This window comes from Erpetoichthys calabaricus, chromosome 9 (assembly GCF_900747795.2).
Source record: "Erpetoichthys calabaricus chromosome 9, fErpCal1.3, whole genome shotgun sequence".
NCBI classification, from domain to species: domain Eukaryota; kingdom Metazoa; phylum Chordata; class Cladistia; order Polypteriformes; family Polypteridae; genus Erpetoichthys; species Erpetoichthys calabaricus.
This window is the reverse complement of record NC_041402.2, coordinates 137,941,874-137,959,358: the sequence shown is the minus strand read 5'-3', so window position 1 is coordinate 137,959,358 and position 17,485 is coordinate 137,941,874. Positions and strand designations below refer to the sequence as shown.

The following is a 17,485-nucleotide window of genomic DNA, read 5'->3' as shown; positions in this document are numbered from 1 at the left end:
TTAAAACAATTCACAAATATAGTAGCAGTATATGAATCTTAAAATCCTTGTTTTCTCACAAGTAAATCATCGTGACCCCAATAGGCTGAGAAATGTTCTGGTACTCACAAAGATATCTTTATACAGTATTTCAAAATAGTATCATCATATTAATCACTGAATAGGTTAAATGTTGGATGGACATACTGTACACTAACTAATGTCATAATAAGATGATAAGTTGGTAAGTTCTGAAATTTTTCTAAATTACTTCTACTTTATAAGAAAGCACATTGCTCCTATATATGAGGGTTTCTCAAAGTTCCTGCATTTTTCTTTTCTTGTTCATTTTTGTGAGATAGCTTGCTGAGACTATGCAACACGATCACCCTTTGTCTAGCGGTTTGAGATTCTGATACTGTTTATTTTACTAAATAAAATAATAAATAATGTTTATTTTACTATCAGTGTCTGAGCAGGTACCAAGTTCTGAGAATATAAATCCATAAGTTAATGCTGCACATGATTTATTTTGAAGATAGAAACAGACATTTATAAATGCAGGAAGTCATCCTTGTTAGAACAGTCATGAAGTTTTATTTTAAGAGTTAGTGTGAGGAGACCATGCAGTCCATCCAGTTTTGAATAAGCTGGTATATTGCTCTACCAGACTGGTATAGAGAAAGTATGGATGCCTTCCATAACCGCTCTATAAATCTGTACCAGCACTAAGATATTCAAGTTAAGATTATTAAGGGTGCACCAACTGGCCAGCCAGTCAACCTCCCTTTAAAATGATGCCTCTGGTATGATTGTGTTAGAACTGAAATCCACAAATAAGATTCTACCATAAGTAGATCAGATGTCTAAGTGCTGCAAGATGTAGTGGAGAGCCTTGTTTACCGCATCCACAACTGACCAGTTGGCACGATCAGCAAACTATAATGGGGTAAGGAGAGAATTTGTGACAGATTTGAGATACTGAAGAATCAGACATTAAAATGTGTTCATTATTACACAGGTTGACACCACTGGTCTGTAATCATTTAGATGGGAAATATTTTGCTTCTTAAACACATGAATTATTGTGGATTCTTTAAAACAGATTAACATATGCAGATTATGTAAAGGCTTACATAAACGATAAGCATTCTAAAAATATTTGTAGTCATAGTGATGATGGGCTTAATTGCCTCCACCACACCATCCTGCTTTTGTTTAAATTGCTTCTGTGTATGCCTGGAGGATAAGAATATTGTAACATTTTCAAACCCTTGTAATCCAATTTAGAGTCATTTAAGAGATTGCAAACCCCAACTATTTCAAGTCAATGTAAATCCCAAATCATTTTCACAGTTTGCATTAGGCTCTCTTGAATTTATATTAACGTTTGTTGTATCTTTATGTAGTACTTTGCAACTTGCCTGTATTAACTTAATGTTTGCAAGTGTTTGTCCAGGTAAAAATTTGTTCTGGTCATTTTGAAATACGTGTTTGTAATCTCTCATACGTTGAAGAAATCTGTCAAAACTTTCACAGGCTTACTTAGTATATTTGAAACTGCTGTATGTCATTATCATAAATAATAAATACAGTATAATCATCCCAGCATAGATATTTGAGAGACTCCACTGGTAACCTCAGCACATATGGACTGTTCTTTCTTACCTGTACTCTCTGATTTCCTCAAGGTTGTACCGGTACATACTTTAAAATAAGCTAACATGATTATATTTCATATGAGTCAACTAATATTTTATAAAGCATAACTTCTTGACTGCTTCACTATAAATCAGTATTTCCTCTCCCTATAGAAGAGTCTACAAAAAATTTAGCATGTGTGGAATGGCAAACAGGCCTTAATAGTGTATCTTTGGACACTTCCTGGGAAGAGCAGCTCTTAGAGCAGCAGGACCAATTGGAGAAGGAAATGGAAGAAGCCAGAAAAATGATCTCTGGCTTGCAGGTACAGTATGTGTGAGATTGTGTAAGGAAGGAAATATTGTAAAAGATTTTTCTAGCTAACCTTTTTATTATCATAACAATTTCTTTAGTGTATTCTCAGTTATCAATGTAGTTTCAATAGTGTAAATCCAGTTTAAAGCTGTCTCACCATCAAGATTTTTTCATTGTAAATTCTATCATAAAGTGCTTTACAAAAGAAATACAATTACCATCTGTCTTTGTAATCAGTATGTTGAATGTATTTAGTAATCAAAATAGATCAATGCAGTATTGGGAATAAATAATATACTATAATATAATATAAAACAATATAAAGCGAGCATCAAACAGCCCACAAAGTAAGTGCTGCTTATTAAAGACTTAAATATTAAAGTTTTAGAATGTATTGGAGAAGAGGCTCTGCTGTATTCTGAACCTGAATGCTAGGACTGAATAAATGAGTGAATGAATGACTTAAATGAGTTTCACAAACATGCATCAGCAGAAAGTTTCAAAGTGTAGTCCATTTTCTAATAATCCATTGTCACAAGTATAGTATATGCAGGATAAGCAGTATAAACATTGTATCCAGATGGTTTCAAAGCTTTGCATATGACTAGCAGCATGTTAAAGATGATGATAGGAAAACTAATAGAAATTGATTTATTTGGTTCAGCCAAGAAGCTATACATGTCAGCTCCCATCCAACGTTGCTTGGGTTGTCATCTGTTCACCATGCGGAAGATTATTCTATTTTTAACAGAAGTGACAAACTAGAGAATAAAAAAAGACCACATTGCCCATTGTTCCTTGTCTCAGCAAACCTGTAAGCAGCTTTTCCATTTGAAATACATTCATATTAAAGGTCACAAAGAAATGGCAAAGTGTATACAATTTTTTTAAATTAAGTAGGCAATTGCTTATTGCATGTCAGATTGAGTATGTTTTGCATTATGTCACACCTTTTCAGATTGTTTTGTATAATTAAGCAGCAAAGTGAGTGGGAGGATCTTGCACATTTTGTTTTCCACTTTACTTTCTTAATAATAATACAGTAGATGGATAGCACTTTACTGATCCACGAGAAGAGGTTTACCATTTCAGTGGTAACATAAGTCATAAAGTCATGGTGCAAAATATTACCACAATGCAAACTATTACATAAACGCAAACCCACAAATACACATACAATATAGCCAGTGTGCATTTATTGTTAGTGTTCGTTAAGAAGTACTGTTCCTATGAAAATATGCCTGTTATTACCATGATGGGAGGGAGCCCTATATCATCTGGTGGCTTTAAGTAAAAAAGAGTCACCGTCACATTGTTAGCATACAATGGGGAATAAGATGGCTGCTAAAGATGATTTTGCAAAACACATCATGGAGAAACTGCAGCATTAATCATAATGATCTCTGACTTTGACATCATGCTCTGTTCTGCTATTGGCTTGAGGCTAAAATAATATGATACACTGTAAGAGCTACACTGTGAAGTTTATACATGTTTTTAAATTTATTTTACTTTTTTGCTATAAAAAGTTTTAAAGATTTTTTGTAGTTACAGAAGCTGCTTACCTCTGTCACAGACAAGGAAAATCTTAACACTTTCAATGACATAAAAATAATTCTGTAGTACATATCCAGAATTGTTCATTTAGTTGTAATGTTAAAAGTAAAAAATCTAATGGGTCAAGGTCATTGGAGAGAAAACTCATATATGTAGAGCTAATTTAAAATCACCTGCGAAGCTACAATGCATATAGGATTTAGAAGAGAAAACCAAAGTACGCTGAGAAAATTTCACACAGACTGTCACAATGCAAAATTCACACAGGATTCAAACCTGGTCTCCTGCAGCGGGTTAACGACTGTATTACCATTTGGCCCAATTTTTTTAACATATGCAATTTATTTTGTCAAATAAGATTGTTCCAATGAATGAATAATTCTTACAGTGGGGTAAGTGGTCTCACTACTGTTCCTGCCAGAAGCTGGGTCTCATTAGAAAGCATGTGAATGATAGATTAGATTCATCAGTGAATCCGTTCAAAAAGGGAAATGCTAGGTTAACTATAGTTAATATACAGCACTTGTACAAATTTATTCAGGAACAGCATAAATAATAACTTAATAGCACATCATAAATTTTAAGTTATATGTGGCGAGTGGTTTGATCAATAATGTCTAAATCAACAGTAATGTGGAATAAAAACATCACAATCGTTCTTCGGACTAGCAAAAGACTGCAATGTAATCCTGTGAAGAAAATAAATCATTGTTTATACTGAAATTCCTGAATGACAGAAATAGTTTAAGGACCTTTCATACTGGTTTATCTGAATTAAAACAGTATTGTTAGAAGTTTCTGAAAGAAAGTAGGCACTATACAACCCGAAAATTGGCTTTTTTAGGAATTGCACAACTTTATTGAAAGTGAGAAATAATACCAGACTGAAGGGACACATTAAAAATCTGTGCAAAATGAAAGAATCAGGACTGCAATGACAATAATGCAAGAGAGGCAATAAATAAAGAAGAGTACTGGATGTGGAGTGTGAAAGGAGTCATCCATCCATCCATCCATTGTCTCCCGCTTATCCAAGGTCGGGTCGCGGGGGCAGCAGCTTGAGCAGAGATGCCCAGACTTCCCTCTCCCCGGCCACTTCTTCTAGCTCTTCCGGGAGAATCCCAAGGCGTTCCCAGGCCAGTCGAGAGACATAGTCCCTCCAGCGTGTCCTGGGTCTTCCCCGGGGCCTCCTCCCGGTTGGACGTGCCCGGAACACCTCACCAGGGAGGCGTCCAGGAGGCATCCTGATCAGATGCCCGAGCCACCTCATCTGACTCCTCTCGATGCGGAGGAGCAGCGGCTCTACTCTGAGCCCCTCCCGGATGACTGAGCTTCTCACCCTATCTTTAAGGGAAAGCCCAGACACCCTGCGGAGGAAACTCATTTCAGCCGCTTGTATTCGCGATCTCGTTCTTTCGGTCACTACCCATAGCTCATGACCATAGGTGAGGGTAGGAACATAGATCGACTGGTAAATTGAGAGCTTCGCCTTGCGGCTCAGCTCCTTTTTCACCACGACAGACCGATGCAATGCCCGCATTACTGCGGATGCCGCACCGATCCGCCTGTCGATCTCACGCTCCATTCTTCCCTCACTCGTGAACAAGACCCCGAGATACTTGAACTCCTCCACTTGGGGCAGGATCTCGCTACCAACCCTGAGAGGGCACTCCACCCTTTTCCGGCTGAGGACCATGGTCTCGGATTTGGAGTCAGCAAGCTAATAATCAAGCATGGCTGAGTGGGGGACAGGAGTTAATGGTAAATAAAGTAAAAATTAGATTTTGTTTAGTTTGACATAAAGTGATACAGTGACATTCTGGTTGAATTGTTACCAATTGATATAAATCTTTATTGCACATCTAGTTGAATCCTCAATAGCTGGTACAAATCTTTCTTGAAATAAACATGAATATCTGCTTTTTATAAGCAGTTTGTCTAGTCTTGCAGTGCATTAACAAGCAATTCAGCCATATGGTCATGACTTATACCAGCTTAACAAACAGTTAGGTGGAATGCATTTAAATATTAACAAATAGCAATTTTTGATTGTATATTTTGCAATACATTTAGGAGCATATGAATGGATACAAAATTAAGTATGTTTACAACATTGTCAAGCAGGAATCAACCAAGCAGGGCTTTGTAACTTTAAGAAACTGGTTACTCTGTAACTGATCCCCTGGCAGGATTTACTTCCCACAGAGCTTGGTCACATGACTGAGGATCTAATTTCTCTTTGCTATTGTGCTTAGGCCTTGCTTCTTAATGGGTCTCTGCCAGAGGACGATCAAGAGGCGTCATTTGCCCTTGGTGACAGTGGAACATGCCCGGATGAGCAGCTGGTGAGTTCTCGTCCTGATGCCTCATTTGTTATCAACTCGGACATCTCACCTGTTCCTGAAGAGCTTGTAGGTGGAAGTTGTGTCATAGCAAAAGTTTTGTCGTCTTTTTAGGTTATTGTCAGAAGTCGGTTGGATCAAAGCATGGAGGAGTCTCAGGAACTTAAGGTAAAGAATATTTTGTTTCTGTATTCATAAAAAGAATAAGAAAATAACTTGAAAGATTTCAATATTTTATATACAGTAATCTTAATATACATATATATTACTAATTACCCATGCATGAAAAAATGTAGTAGTTTCCGAGTGACCAGTTTCTCATTGCTTTAATGAAATGCTTTAAAAGTTATATAACTGTGTTGAGGCATATAAGTACCCTTTGTGAAGAAAGATTATGTGATGGGAGACAGCCTTGAGAAATGCTCCCATAGTTGTTATATCAGACAATTTATCACTATTTTAAGAAAGGACCTTTAACAAATGCTAAAGTGTCAAAAAATATACAAGGGAAAGTGTTACAGGTAAGTAAATGCAAAGATTCCTATTTTTTATTTATGCAAATATTTTTTGTGGACAGAAAAAGGAATTGAGATACAGATAGTAGCAGCCACAAAGCTAAATAAATATACACCAAATACGCATACTGACTCTGTGAAATAGTGAGACAACCAGCAATACAGGATCTCAGGCATAGGTATATAATAGCAGTGATGGTGGACATGCATGTCTTCATACAACTTTCATTAGTTAAACATAACCATGAGAACTGAAGAATATATCAAAAATTAGGTTTTATTAAGTAAGCACAAAGCAAGGTAATCATTTCAGGGAACAAACACAAAGTATAATATAGTGTAATGCCAAAGACAAAGAAAAAAACTCTGGCAGCATTATGGGCCTCTTGTTGGATGTGGTGTCTCTCCCATTTATCTACCTCAGGAGAATCATCACATGACAGCTCGTATGCTTCTAGTCGTGGGGTACTAGGTGTCCTTAATAAATCCTGGGGCTCTCTTAGAGTGTCCTCTTATAGTCACAGATCCCCCTGATGCATTACAATTATATAAAGGCATAAACATATACAGCATTCAATGGGCTACCTGACAGCAGTAATAAGCAGCAGAGGTTTCACCTGCAATGTGCATTTTTTGCTTTCTCAGCCAGCTTGGATGAATTTGGCTGAAAGTTTCCCAGTTTCTTATGGTGTGTCTATCATTCTGTTTCCTTCGGATTATCTGCTTTTGGAGAGCCCCTTGCAGTCATAGGAGATACCATTGCTGGTGGGTCCTGCATACCTATAGTGGCATTTTGGAGCACTTTTGTTGCAAATGTGGATTTTTCTCTCAATATATTTATGGTCTTACTTTTGTCCCCCATCCAGTGCCTGTGCCCAATTGGTGCTTTACTAGTATTTGGTTATTGATAATCTTAGTTTTTAAACTGAAGAATTTAAAAAAGTTGGTTCTTAAACTGAAACTTTAAAATATTTCTAAAACCAGGTGGCAGTATTTTTTTATTTTGCCTGCAACTAAAAATTCTATAATAATAATAATTCATTACATTTATATAGCACTTTTCTCAGTACTCAAAGCGCTATCCACACAGGGAGGAACCGGGAAGCGAACCCACAATCCTCCACAGTCTCCTTACTGCAAAGCAGCAGCACTACCACTGCGCCACCTGTGAATATAATAACCTGTGTTATTTGATCTGCACAAGTCTTTTAAGAGATATAGAGATAATGAAGTGCAGTGTATTTATTTTTAAAAAGTGTATTCATGCTACTTGACATTTTCAGATAATATGCTGTTTTTAAAACACTGTTTTGTTTCCTTTTTCTGAAATAATGGAAAACATTTATTTAATTAGTAAGAGCCGTAACTCCTATTATATTGAGACTTAAGTCAGTGGATTTAACATTATTGAGCTTGATCCGATTAGTCTTGAAAGCCATTCCACTAACTCATGCTACTAAGATTTTAGACAAAAGCCATTGTTAATGTCACGTTCCATCATTAAATTCCAGGTGAGAGTAATTATTTTGGAGACTTTACAGAGGGTATAGCTCTTAATATCCTTGTATCAGAGTGATGAATTTGCAAAATAATAATTATATGTGAAGATAATTGGCTGCTTGTTCATTGCATTTTATCTTTTATTTCAAAGTACTAAAAGCAGTAAAACACAAAAACCTTGAATAAGGTGTTAAGTGCCCAAGGCAAAGATTTTAAATTGACCCCCATACATACATACTCTTTGAAACATTTTTGGAACTTGAAATAATAATACAATATGTGCTATAGAGAAACTTGCCAAAATGACATTTACTAACATTTCACAAATGTGCCAGTTGTGTTCATATTATATTACATTAAATCTGCATGTAACCTCTACACAACAAATAGGACTCAGCTGCCTTAAATAAAATAATATTTAAAGTTACTTATTAATTAATCCAAAGTGTTAAATCCACAAATATACTTAGATTTAATATTAATCTGTCAAAATGAAAAACAGCATTATGTTGTCTTTCAACACAAGTTATTGGCATTCCATGTGGACATAAGATTAAATATTTTTCATAGCTGCCCTTACTGCAGTCTGTTCTTTGAGAAAGATAACATCTTAGGTAGTACCATAACATTTCCTAAACCCTCATAATACTGAGTAGGGTCATGGAGGATGGATCCTGTCCCAACAAGCATACAGCACAAGGCAGGAACAATCCCTGGACTGGGTGCCAGTCCATCACAGGGTGAACACAGACACACACACCACCAATCCTGCTGTCTCTGGCTTGTGGGAGGAGCACCCAGTGGAAATCGACACGGACATGGGGAGAACAGGCTCACTCCATGCAGGGAGGACCCAGGTTGCAAACCCTGGTCTCCTTACTGCAGAGCAGCATTGCTACTGCTGCACCCATCCTAAGAAGTGTGAGACGATATATTGAAGTATAAAATTGAGTACTTACATGTTTAAAATACTATATTCTCAGCTGTTTGGTACCTAATGGGATATTAAGTGTTACGAAACCTACTTGTTTGCATAAAATCTAGATTTACTAGTTATGGTAGTTTCCATAGCAAATATTTGTAAGGAAATATTTGTAAAGAGCTACTGAAGATTTGGGACCATTTTTCAAAAAAAATTTTCTGCATTAATCATTTAACCATTCAGCACTTCTAAATGTATGATCAGTTTGAACAGAAAAATAATTAATGCAGATTTTGAAATGCATTATATAAAAAAATTCAAAACAAATTGTCTTTTACTTCCAAATTACACTCAATAAGCAGATGATACCTCTATGGTGCCAAGCATTGTTCCCTTCTTCTCTCAATGCATAAGCCTCAAACATTAAAGTGGGTGTTAATCTGGGGCTTTAAATACATTCATTTTGTTATTTAAAACAGGGCAGTATGCGCCAGTCAAACCCTTACACAAGCCAGTAGAATTCATCTAGCTGATTAGTGCTACAGTTCTCTTTCAAGTGTATGACATTCATCCTTTTCATGTGTAAAAATGACTCAATGAATATATTCATTACTGATGAATAAAGTATTGATCTTGCTATTCTAGTCAGCCCTTTGTTCCCTAACAAATGTAAAAAGCTTATTGAATTAGTGATTTTCTACCTGTTTAATTTTATTTGCAAAAAAGTAAGATTTAAATTGACACGAGTTTGCTAAGAATTACTAGTCATGTATTAGTGCACAAAGATGTTAAAGCTCCAGTGGGCAATATAAATATATTAAGCAATGAACTCTCATTTATTTTTAACTTTCTGCCAAATCAGCTGCAAACACGCAGCTGTAGCTGCACACGCTGTAGCTTCTGGATTTTAGTAGTTTAACTAACTTATGACTTGCATTGTTTATCCCACAGAAAGAACTACAAAAATACAAACAGGAGACCAGAAATCTTCAGGGAGTAAAGGTGAGAAGAGCACAAATATATTATTTTGTTTTAAGTTATAAATTTGACGCTAGTTGTGGTGCATCTATTTATGTTGAAAAAACACATTTTATCAGTCTTATTATTAATTTAAGAATTATGCTTTTAAAGGCAACTGTAAATGCTAATATACAGTATGTATAAAGATATTTTTATGTAATTATACACTGTTCACATTATGTGTTTTCCTTGGTCACGTTTTGGTTATTATCTATTATAGTTTCTGAAAAGTTTTCCTTTTTTTCTACAAATTAAAGTAAAACATAATATTGCTGCCTCATACTTGCAGATGTCAAAATGTGCATTAAAAAGATCAATCTAGTCTCATGTTGTAATTTGATCCAATTTGTGCTCAGGCTTTTCATCCTCTCCCTTACTACCAAGATGTTAACTTCTGTTTTGCTTTTACAGGATGCCCTTCAACAGCGATTGGCTGTTCAGGAGGCTGCTGTTTTGCAGCTTAAACAGGAATTGCTCAGAGCAAACATGGCGCATGATGAACTGCATAGTCAGAATGTGAGTTTGTGTGGAAGATTTCTTTATAAGACATGACTGTTTTTTTCACTTGTTTATGATAAACTCTTTTTAATTCTGTATTTATCTCAGGGATTACACATTTCAATTCTTTTTATAGTGAAAATAATAATTACATTTATTAATAAAAATATTCAAATGTGAGCGTCAGTAGGCTTTGCGCCCTAGGAACCAAGTTACCTTTATAGTAGTTATTTACCGCTCTGATGCTGACCTTTCTGATCATAAAAGAGATCATTATGATAGCAATTGATGAGAAGAATTCAAAATTAATTGCAGAATTACAATATTTGAGGGTTCCTCTAGAGTGCCTCTTTCTCTTGCACGATTTGGCATAAAATTAATCAGCACATCGTCATAACAATCTTAAGTTTCGAGTTTGGTATTTTTCCATCCAGCCGTTTTTAGGTCTAGACTGTCCTCAAGAAACTGATACACAGACACATACACACATAGACAGTGTCAGTATCAGATGGTATCAGGGGACTCTAAAACGCTGAGATCTATCAAAAACCCGAGATTGAAATTTTTGACAAAACTTTAGGCTTTCGCCCTTCTACTATAGACAATAGGTTATAGTCAGGGAGGGAGCAAAGCAAAAAGATTAATAATGCCCATGGGCCTCATTTATAAAGCTTGCATACACACAAACAGAGGCTCGAAATGTGCATATGCTACTTCCCACACAAACCCCAGGATTTATAAAAGAAACCTTAACAGGGGAACATGCGTATATTTACGGTAATCTCTGACCCATGCAACATTTCGGAGAAACTGGGAAATGATAACACCTTTGGTCAAGTAGGGAAATGCAGCCAAATCAGATAAATGATGACTCGCATGCATAATTTCATATCCCTGAGCTGTTACTATAACGTGTGTTGATGTGACAAATACATTAATGTTCAAATGTGATGAATGATGCACAGACTGTATTTTAGTTTCCTTTTAAGTAGACCAATGCTCCATATTTATACTGAAAAACTTTTTTGTTTTCATTCATCAGTTTAGACTTGGGGTGAACAACATCAGTGCTGGAGGGCTGAACCAGATAGATGACATTGAATACACACAAGTGTAAATGTAAATGAGTTAGATGGAGAACAGTCAGATTTCTTTGTCATTTCCACCGTATTCAACAGTAATAATTGACTTGAAAAACTGAGTTAGAACAAAAAACTTGCAGCTTCTGCGGCCCTGCAGGACTAATGTTGCTCACCCCTGGTTTAGACTACCTGTTGTAATTTCTTAAGGAACTGGCCAACAAGTCAGGAATATCTCAGCCAAGCTTCACCCCGTTTTGCCCGCTGTGCTAAAAGCCTTTAACTAACCAAAGCACTACATCCAGTTTTCATCTGGAGTGGGTGCATATACACATGACATAACATGTCAATACCAACATAAAAAGGCAATTTGCCCCATCCATCCATCCTCTTCCGCTTATCCGAGATCGGGTCGCGGGGGCAGCAGCTTGAGCAGAGATGCCCAGACTTCCCTCTCCCCGGCCACTTCTTCTAGCTCTTCCGGGAGAATCCCAAGGCGTTCCCAGGCCAGCCGAGAGACATAGTCCCTCCAGCGTGTCCTGGGTCTTCCCTGGGGCCTCCTCCCGGTTAGACGTGCCTGGAACACCTCACCAGGGAGGCGTCCAGGAGGCATCCTGATCAGATGCCCAAGCCACCTCATCTGACTCCTCTCGATGCGGAGGAGCAGCGGCTCTACTCTGAGCCCCTCTCGGATGACTGAGCTTCTCACCCTATCTTTAAGGGAAAGCCCAGACACCCTGCGGAGGAAACTCATTTCAGCCGCTTGTATTCGCGATCTCGTTCTTTCGGTCACTATCCATAGCTCATGACCATAGGTGAGGGTAGGAACATAGATCGACCGGTAAATTGAGAGCTTCGCCTTGCGGCTCAGCTCCTTTTTCACCACGACAGACCGATGCAGTGCCCGCATTACTGCGGATGCCGCACCGATCCGCCTGTCGATCTCACGCTCCATTCTTCCCTCACTCATGAACAAGACCCCGAGATACTTGAACTCTTCCACTTGGGGCAGGATCTCGCTACCAACCCTGAGAGGGCACTCCACCCTTTTCCAGCTGAGGACCATGGTCTCGGATTTGGAGGTGCTGATTCCCATCCCAGCTGCTTCACACTCGGCTGCGAACCGATCCAGAGAGAGCTGAAGATCACGGCCTGATGAAGCAAACAGGACAACATCATCTGCAAAAACCAGTGACCCAATCCTGAGTCCACCAAACCGGACCCCCTCAACGCCCTGGCTGTGTCTAGAAATTCTGTCCATAACGGTTATGAACAAAATCGGTGACAAAGGGCAGCCCTGGCGGAGTCCAACTCTCACTGGAAACGGGTTCGACTTACTGCCGGCAATGCGGAGCAATTTGCCCCAGTTTCCATTTTCTTAGCATAACCGGAGGACTTTAATGTACTCATACTGCAATAGGGGCACCAAACAAGAATGAAGCTGCTTTTGTTAACCGTAAGCAGTTATATTCTATTACCATTCAAATCAGCTGTGATGCCAAGATACAGTAAGACAGACAATCAGCAGGGATGCTCTAGCAAAATTCTGCATAAAAAAAGAAAAGATACCTCCAGTTGTACATGTCATTTGCTGGTCAAAATCAGAAAGCATAGAGGTCTTTTTGTTCCTTCCTCCTGTTACACGCACACTAGCGATCCACTTTGTCGCCAGAGATTGGACCTTTTTTTTTTCAGGCAAGGTGTGGCTGGAGCTCATTGCATTTACAGCAGCAGTAACATCAGACACCAAATAAGTGTTCTTTGCGTGACTCTAATTTAGAGACAGTAACTTCTGTCTTTCACTCCTGGATATGTCGTGTGGCTGCACAACCAGCCAATGAATGTCTGCAGCATCGTCACTGCATATGTATGAGGTTGATGAGCATAGCTCATATATATTTGTTTAAGGGTGGAACCAGGTGGGGTTAGAGGCATGTTCACAAATGCACATTTACAAGATGATTTTGATGTATAAAGGGTTAACTGTGTACAAATACACATATGGCAGGTTTATATTATAAGTGTGTTTTTTTTTGTTTGGCATACATATTTTCCTGTTTTTGGAGTATGCATGTTTGCACACTCAATCATGAAATGTTTTATAAATGAGACCCTGGGGCCATAAATCATACTTCATAAACAAAATATTTCATACTACTATACCTACAGTTTTACTCTAAGTACCCTATGATTATTCAACTTCACTTACTCTCAATTTAAAAGGAACAATATCTTTACAGCATAAAATATGGTAATATGCAGGGCAGAAGTTTTCAATCCAAATCACGTCATTAAAAAAAAAATAATGGGGATATATAATCTTACTGTATTACCAACTGTTAAAGGTTTTGAGTAATTTTAACAAAATATGTTTTAAAAAATTTATAACTTTCTTGTTATAGTAAGTACTTAGTTTTCTTCCAGCTCAGAACATAGAAAGATACCACCAGAGTTTAATATCCCATTGTAAGAATATTCTGCACATTTTAGAGGGGTTGCATCAAAACATACGACACAACCCATTTGTTCTTTAGACCTTTTAGTTAATGTCACATTCATTTAATATGTGCTGATTTAATCTTTAGATGTACTAAATAAGCCAGTCAAATCCTACACGTCATGTAACTGTATTTTTATTTTACAGTTGTCAAATTGCTTTTAGTGTTTCTTAAATTAATAAGGGAAAGAGGCTGTATTACTAGTATTACATTAAAACTGTCCATCAAGCCTGTTTGCTTAATTAATAGATAAGCTGTCCCAATATCTCTTCCATCTGCTTTTTAAAGGTTATCAAGATAATATCTATCTGTCTATCTATCTATTAAACATTTTGTGTTATAAAGTGATTACTAAAGTAGGTAGGGCTGGGCTTCAATTCATCTATTTATAGAGATACATCATATGTAAATAACAGTGATAGCAATAATAAATAAATCTAAAAACAACACTTTTTGTGTTGTTTATGTGGTAACAGTGTGTGGTCCAGTTGTAGATGCTGTGCTGGACCTTCACTTTTTCCAGTGTCAATTCCTGAACTGTACTCAGTGCTAGTGGGATACACTGCAGGCCTTTGTGTCCTTGCTGTGAAAGAAGTTGAATCTGAATATAAGAAAGTAAATTTTTGACAATTGTTTTTTAATCTTTTACCAGGCAATTCAATGATCTGTTAAAGAGAACAAAGCTTTGAATTAAGAATTTACCTTTTTTTTTTTATTCTGGGATTGTAGGTGGATCTTCTGAGGAAAGTTGAAGAGAGAAACAGACTCCTAGGAGAATACAAGGTATGTCAACTACATAAATATGATGACTAATGTTTACCACTATGGAATTTAAGAAAGTCAATTTAAGAAAGTCAATTAATCATTCAGTTATTCTTTATTTTATAGCTCATTCATAGCACAGCAAACACTGCCACAAAGCACCCTGTAGGTTAATGCTGAATGAAAGAACAAAATTAACTTCTAGAGAACTTTATTGATGTGGTTTCAAATAAAAACTTGACACAGGAGTTAGATAACATTTACTGAAATCTAAATCTACTGTCTGAAACACGGGACAGCAAGAAATAGGGTCTCAGGGCAAGTTTTTGTTTAGGGAAAATAGGTAAGGCATATTCTGGGGTATAAAAATTATAAACAGCATCGGTGAGGATCTGGGGCCTCATGCATAACGCTGTGTGTAGAATTCGCACTATAACATGACGTAAGCACAAAAGCCAAAATGTGCTTACGCACAGAAAAATCCAGATGCAGGAATCTGGGCGTTCGCCAACTTCCGCGTTCTTCTGCTGCATAAATCCCACTCAGCGTGGAAATAAACGCACGTGCACGTGCCTGCTGTCCCGCCCCAACTCCTCCCAGAATTATGGATCATTGAATATGCAAATCAATACAAATAGCCCTTAAGCCCAGCATTCTGTGAAAAGGCAATGGCAAAAGTACGAGGAAAAATAGAAGAATTTCAGCGAATACCAAAAGGAGGCAAAGAAAAACGTATAATTTGTTGGTTTCAACAGTTATATAAGCAACAAAAGGAAGTTGATCAAGTGACATAGCGTGTGGGAGAAACTCGAAAGCTCAAGTTCACAAAGTCGCACAGTGCCCGAAATAAAAAAGAAGTTGTCACATATCAAAGTCGGCATGAAAAGGCGACTCGTAGCCCACTGTCTGAGTGTCATATGAAAGCTTATTAGGGTACAGTGAAAAAAAGGCACACAATTTGAAAAAAGCACGAAATGTCAACTTTAATCTCGAAATTTCCACTTTAATCACGTAGTTTATTTTGTCATTAAAGTAGAACATCATAAACTTCATCTTAAAATCGTTTAATCTACTAGTTTCTCAAATCCCATCGTAACTAAGGTAGCACGTTAAATGCTTTGTTGTGTATTTGATCTTATATGTGCTCTATGTGCCTGAATCACTACGTGCTCTTCCTCCGACAGGACACAGAATCCATTACGTTCGTAATATTACAGCTCTCTGAATAATTAAAATACTGAGAAGTATACGTGATATCATTTTCATAATGATATGAGTTAAAGCATGTTATTAAACATGGGAACACAGTGGCGCAGTGATTGTTCATGTCTTACACAAGATGCTTGCTGCGCCATGCACGACCTTCAATGAAATGCTTTATTACAGAAGTACTGTCTTTTTCAAACGTACTAACCCCCAATTCCTGTCCTTACTTTTCTTTCTCCAAATACCCAATCACCACACAATCAGCTCTGTAATTGACGTTAAGCCATCTGTAAGCTTAGAACGCCGATTATTAAAAACTTTTAAGAAACATCGAAATATCTTCGTAATGTTTAATTATTCTATCCATCTATCCTTCCAGTGTCACGCCAGCCACAGTATGAATACAGCGCAAGACAGGAACAATCCGTGAACGAAGCTCAAGCTCGCTAGCGCTGCGGCACCGTGTAGTTAAAAGTTTTATCTGTATAATATAATCAACATATTTTGCTGCATTTCATCTTAAAAATGATATCGTCATCATATGTAAATACGCACTTTATAAAGTGGCTCAGGTTGTGCAATATTATAACTGTATCATAAGTACAATTACCTCACGGTAACTTGCAAGTACAAACAGTTCTACAAGGAGCACTTGATGGACTGATTGAGTGCGTTTAGAGTTCTTGGGATGAAACTGTTTGTGAACTGCGAGGTCCGAACAGGAAAGGCTGTGAAGCGTTGGTCGGATGAGAGCAGTTCAAATAGCGAATGGCTGAGGCAGCGAGTGCTTGATGCTGTATACCGATAATTCTCTTTCCGATCGCTGTAGATCTGTGATTCACACTCCGATACAGTGATATAAATACTCCGAGTGGCGCAGTGAGAGTAATATGGAAAAAGATGATCCGCTGTGGCAACCCCTAACAGGAGCAGCTGACAGAAGAAGAAGAAGGTGCAGTGAGAGTACCAACGCTAAAGCAGTTATGGTATTTAGAATAGTTTGACTATTCTGTGGACCATTATATTGTTACAGGTTAATTACAATCAGATGCATTAAATTTATGAACGATATGTGGTTAATTTCAGTGTATTTGATAAAGCCGCCGTCGTGGATGTGGATCTAAGAAAGGGTAACCACACAGGAACAGTAGCACTGCTTTGATGCTGGGTGCCGCCAGTCTGCAAAACCGAGCGGAGAACATGCGTATGACAGGGTATGAGGTACCATCGAAAAATGCATGGCTTTACGCCAAGTGTAGGTTTTATACATCACGATTTGAATGTGGAAACGTTCTTACACAACATTTCTGTGCGTACGCATCATTTATACATGAGGCCCCTGATTCTTAAAGGATTTTAAAAGAACCTAAAAGCCTCTGTATTTGAGAGAAACGGGTTGAGGGGTTTTCGACAGTGCAGAGAGTAATTGGTGAGCAAATGCTCCTTGGTGGAGGATGTGAGGAGTAAGAATCTGTGGACAGGAATAACAGATATGTTAAATTGGATGTGGAAAATAGTTCTCACCTCTAAGGATGTCCAACATCATGAAAAAAGAGGAAAAAAATTTAAACATTACCGAGCCAACCTCAATAAACCCAAACAATGGCTATTAGGTCTGTGATTATTTTTGTTCAGCACATGTTTGTGTCAC

General features: G+C 37.5%; 1 protein-coding gene across 3 annotated transcripts in view; it reads left to right on the top strand.

Annotated features, from left to right (window-relative positions):
- Positions 1 to 17,485, top strand: part of LOC114658160 (dixin-like) — a 171,142-nt gene that overhangs the window by 133,368 nt on the left and 20,289 nt on the right. For 2 of the 3 annotated variants that reach the window (XM_051931805.1, XM_051931804.1), the window contains 6 exons: positions 1,776 to 1,945; positions 5,748 to 5,837; positions 5,949 to 6,002; positions 9,723 to 9,773; positions 10,203 to 10,307; positions 14,596 to 14,649. In XM_051931805.1, the coding sequence (XP_051787765.1) occupies positions 1,776 to 1,945; positions 5,748 to 5,837; positions 5,949 to 6,002; positions 9,723 to 9,773; positions 10,203 to 10,307; positions 14,596 to 14,649 (524 nt within the window). The remainder of the gene's footprint in view (positions 1 to 1,775; positions 1,946 to 5,747; positions 5,838 to 5,948; positions 6,003 to 9,722; positions 9,774 to 10,202; positions 10,308 to 14,595; positions 14,650 to 17,485) is intronic. The other variant, XM_028810240.2, reaches the window with a different exon arrangement.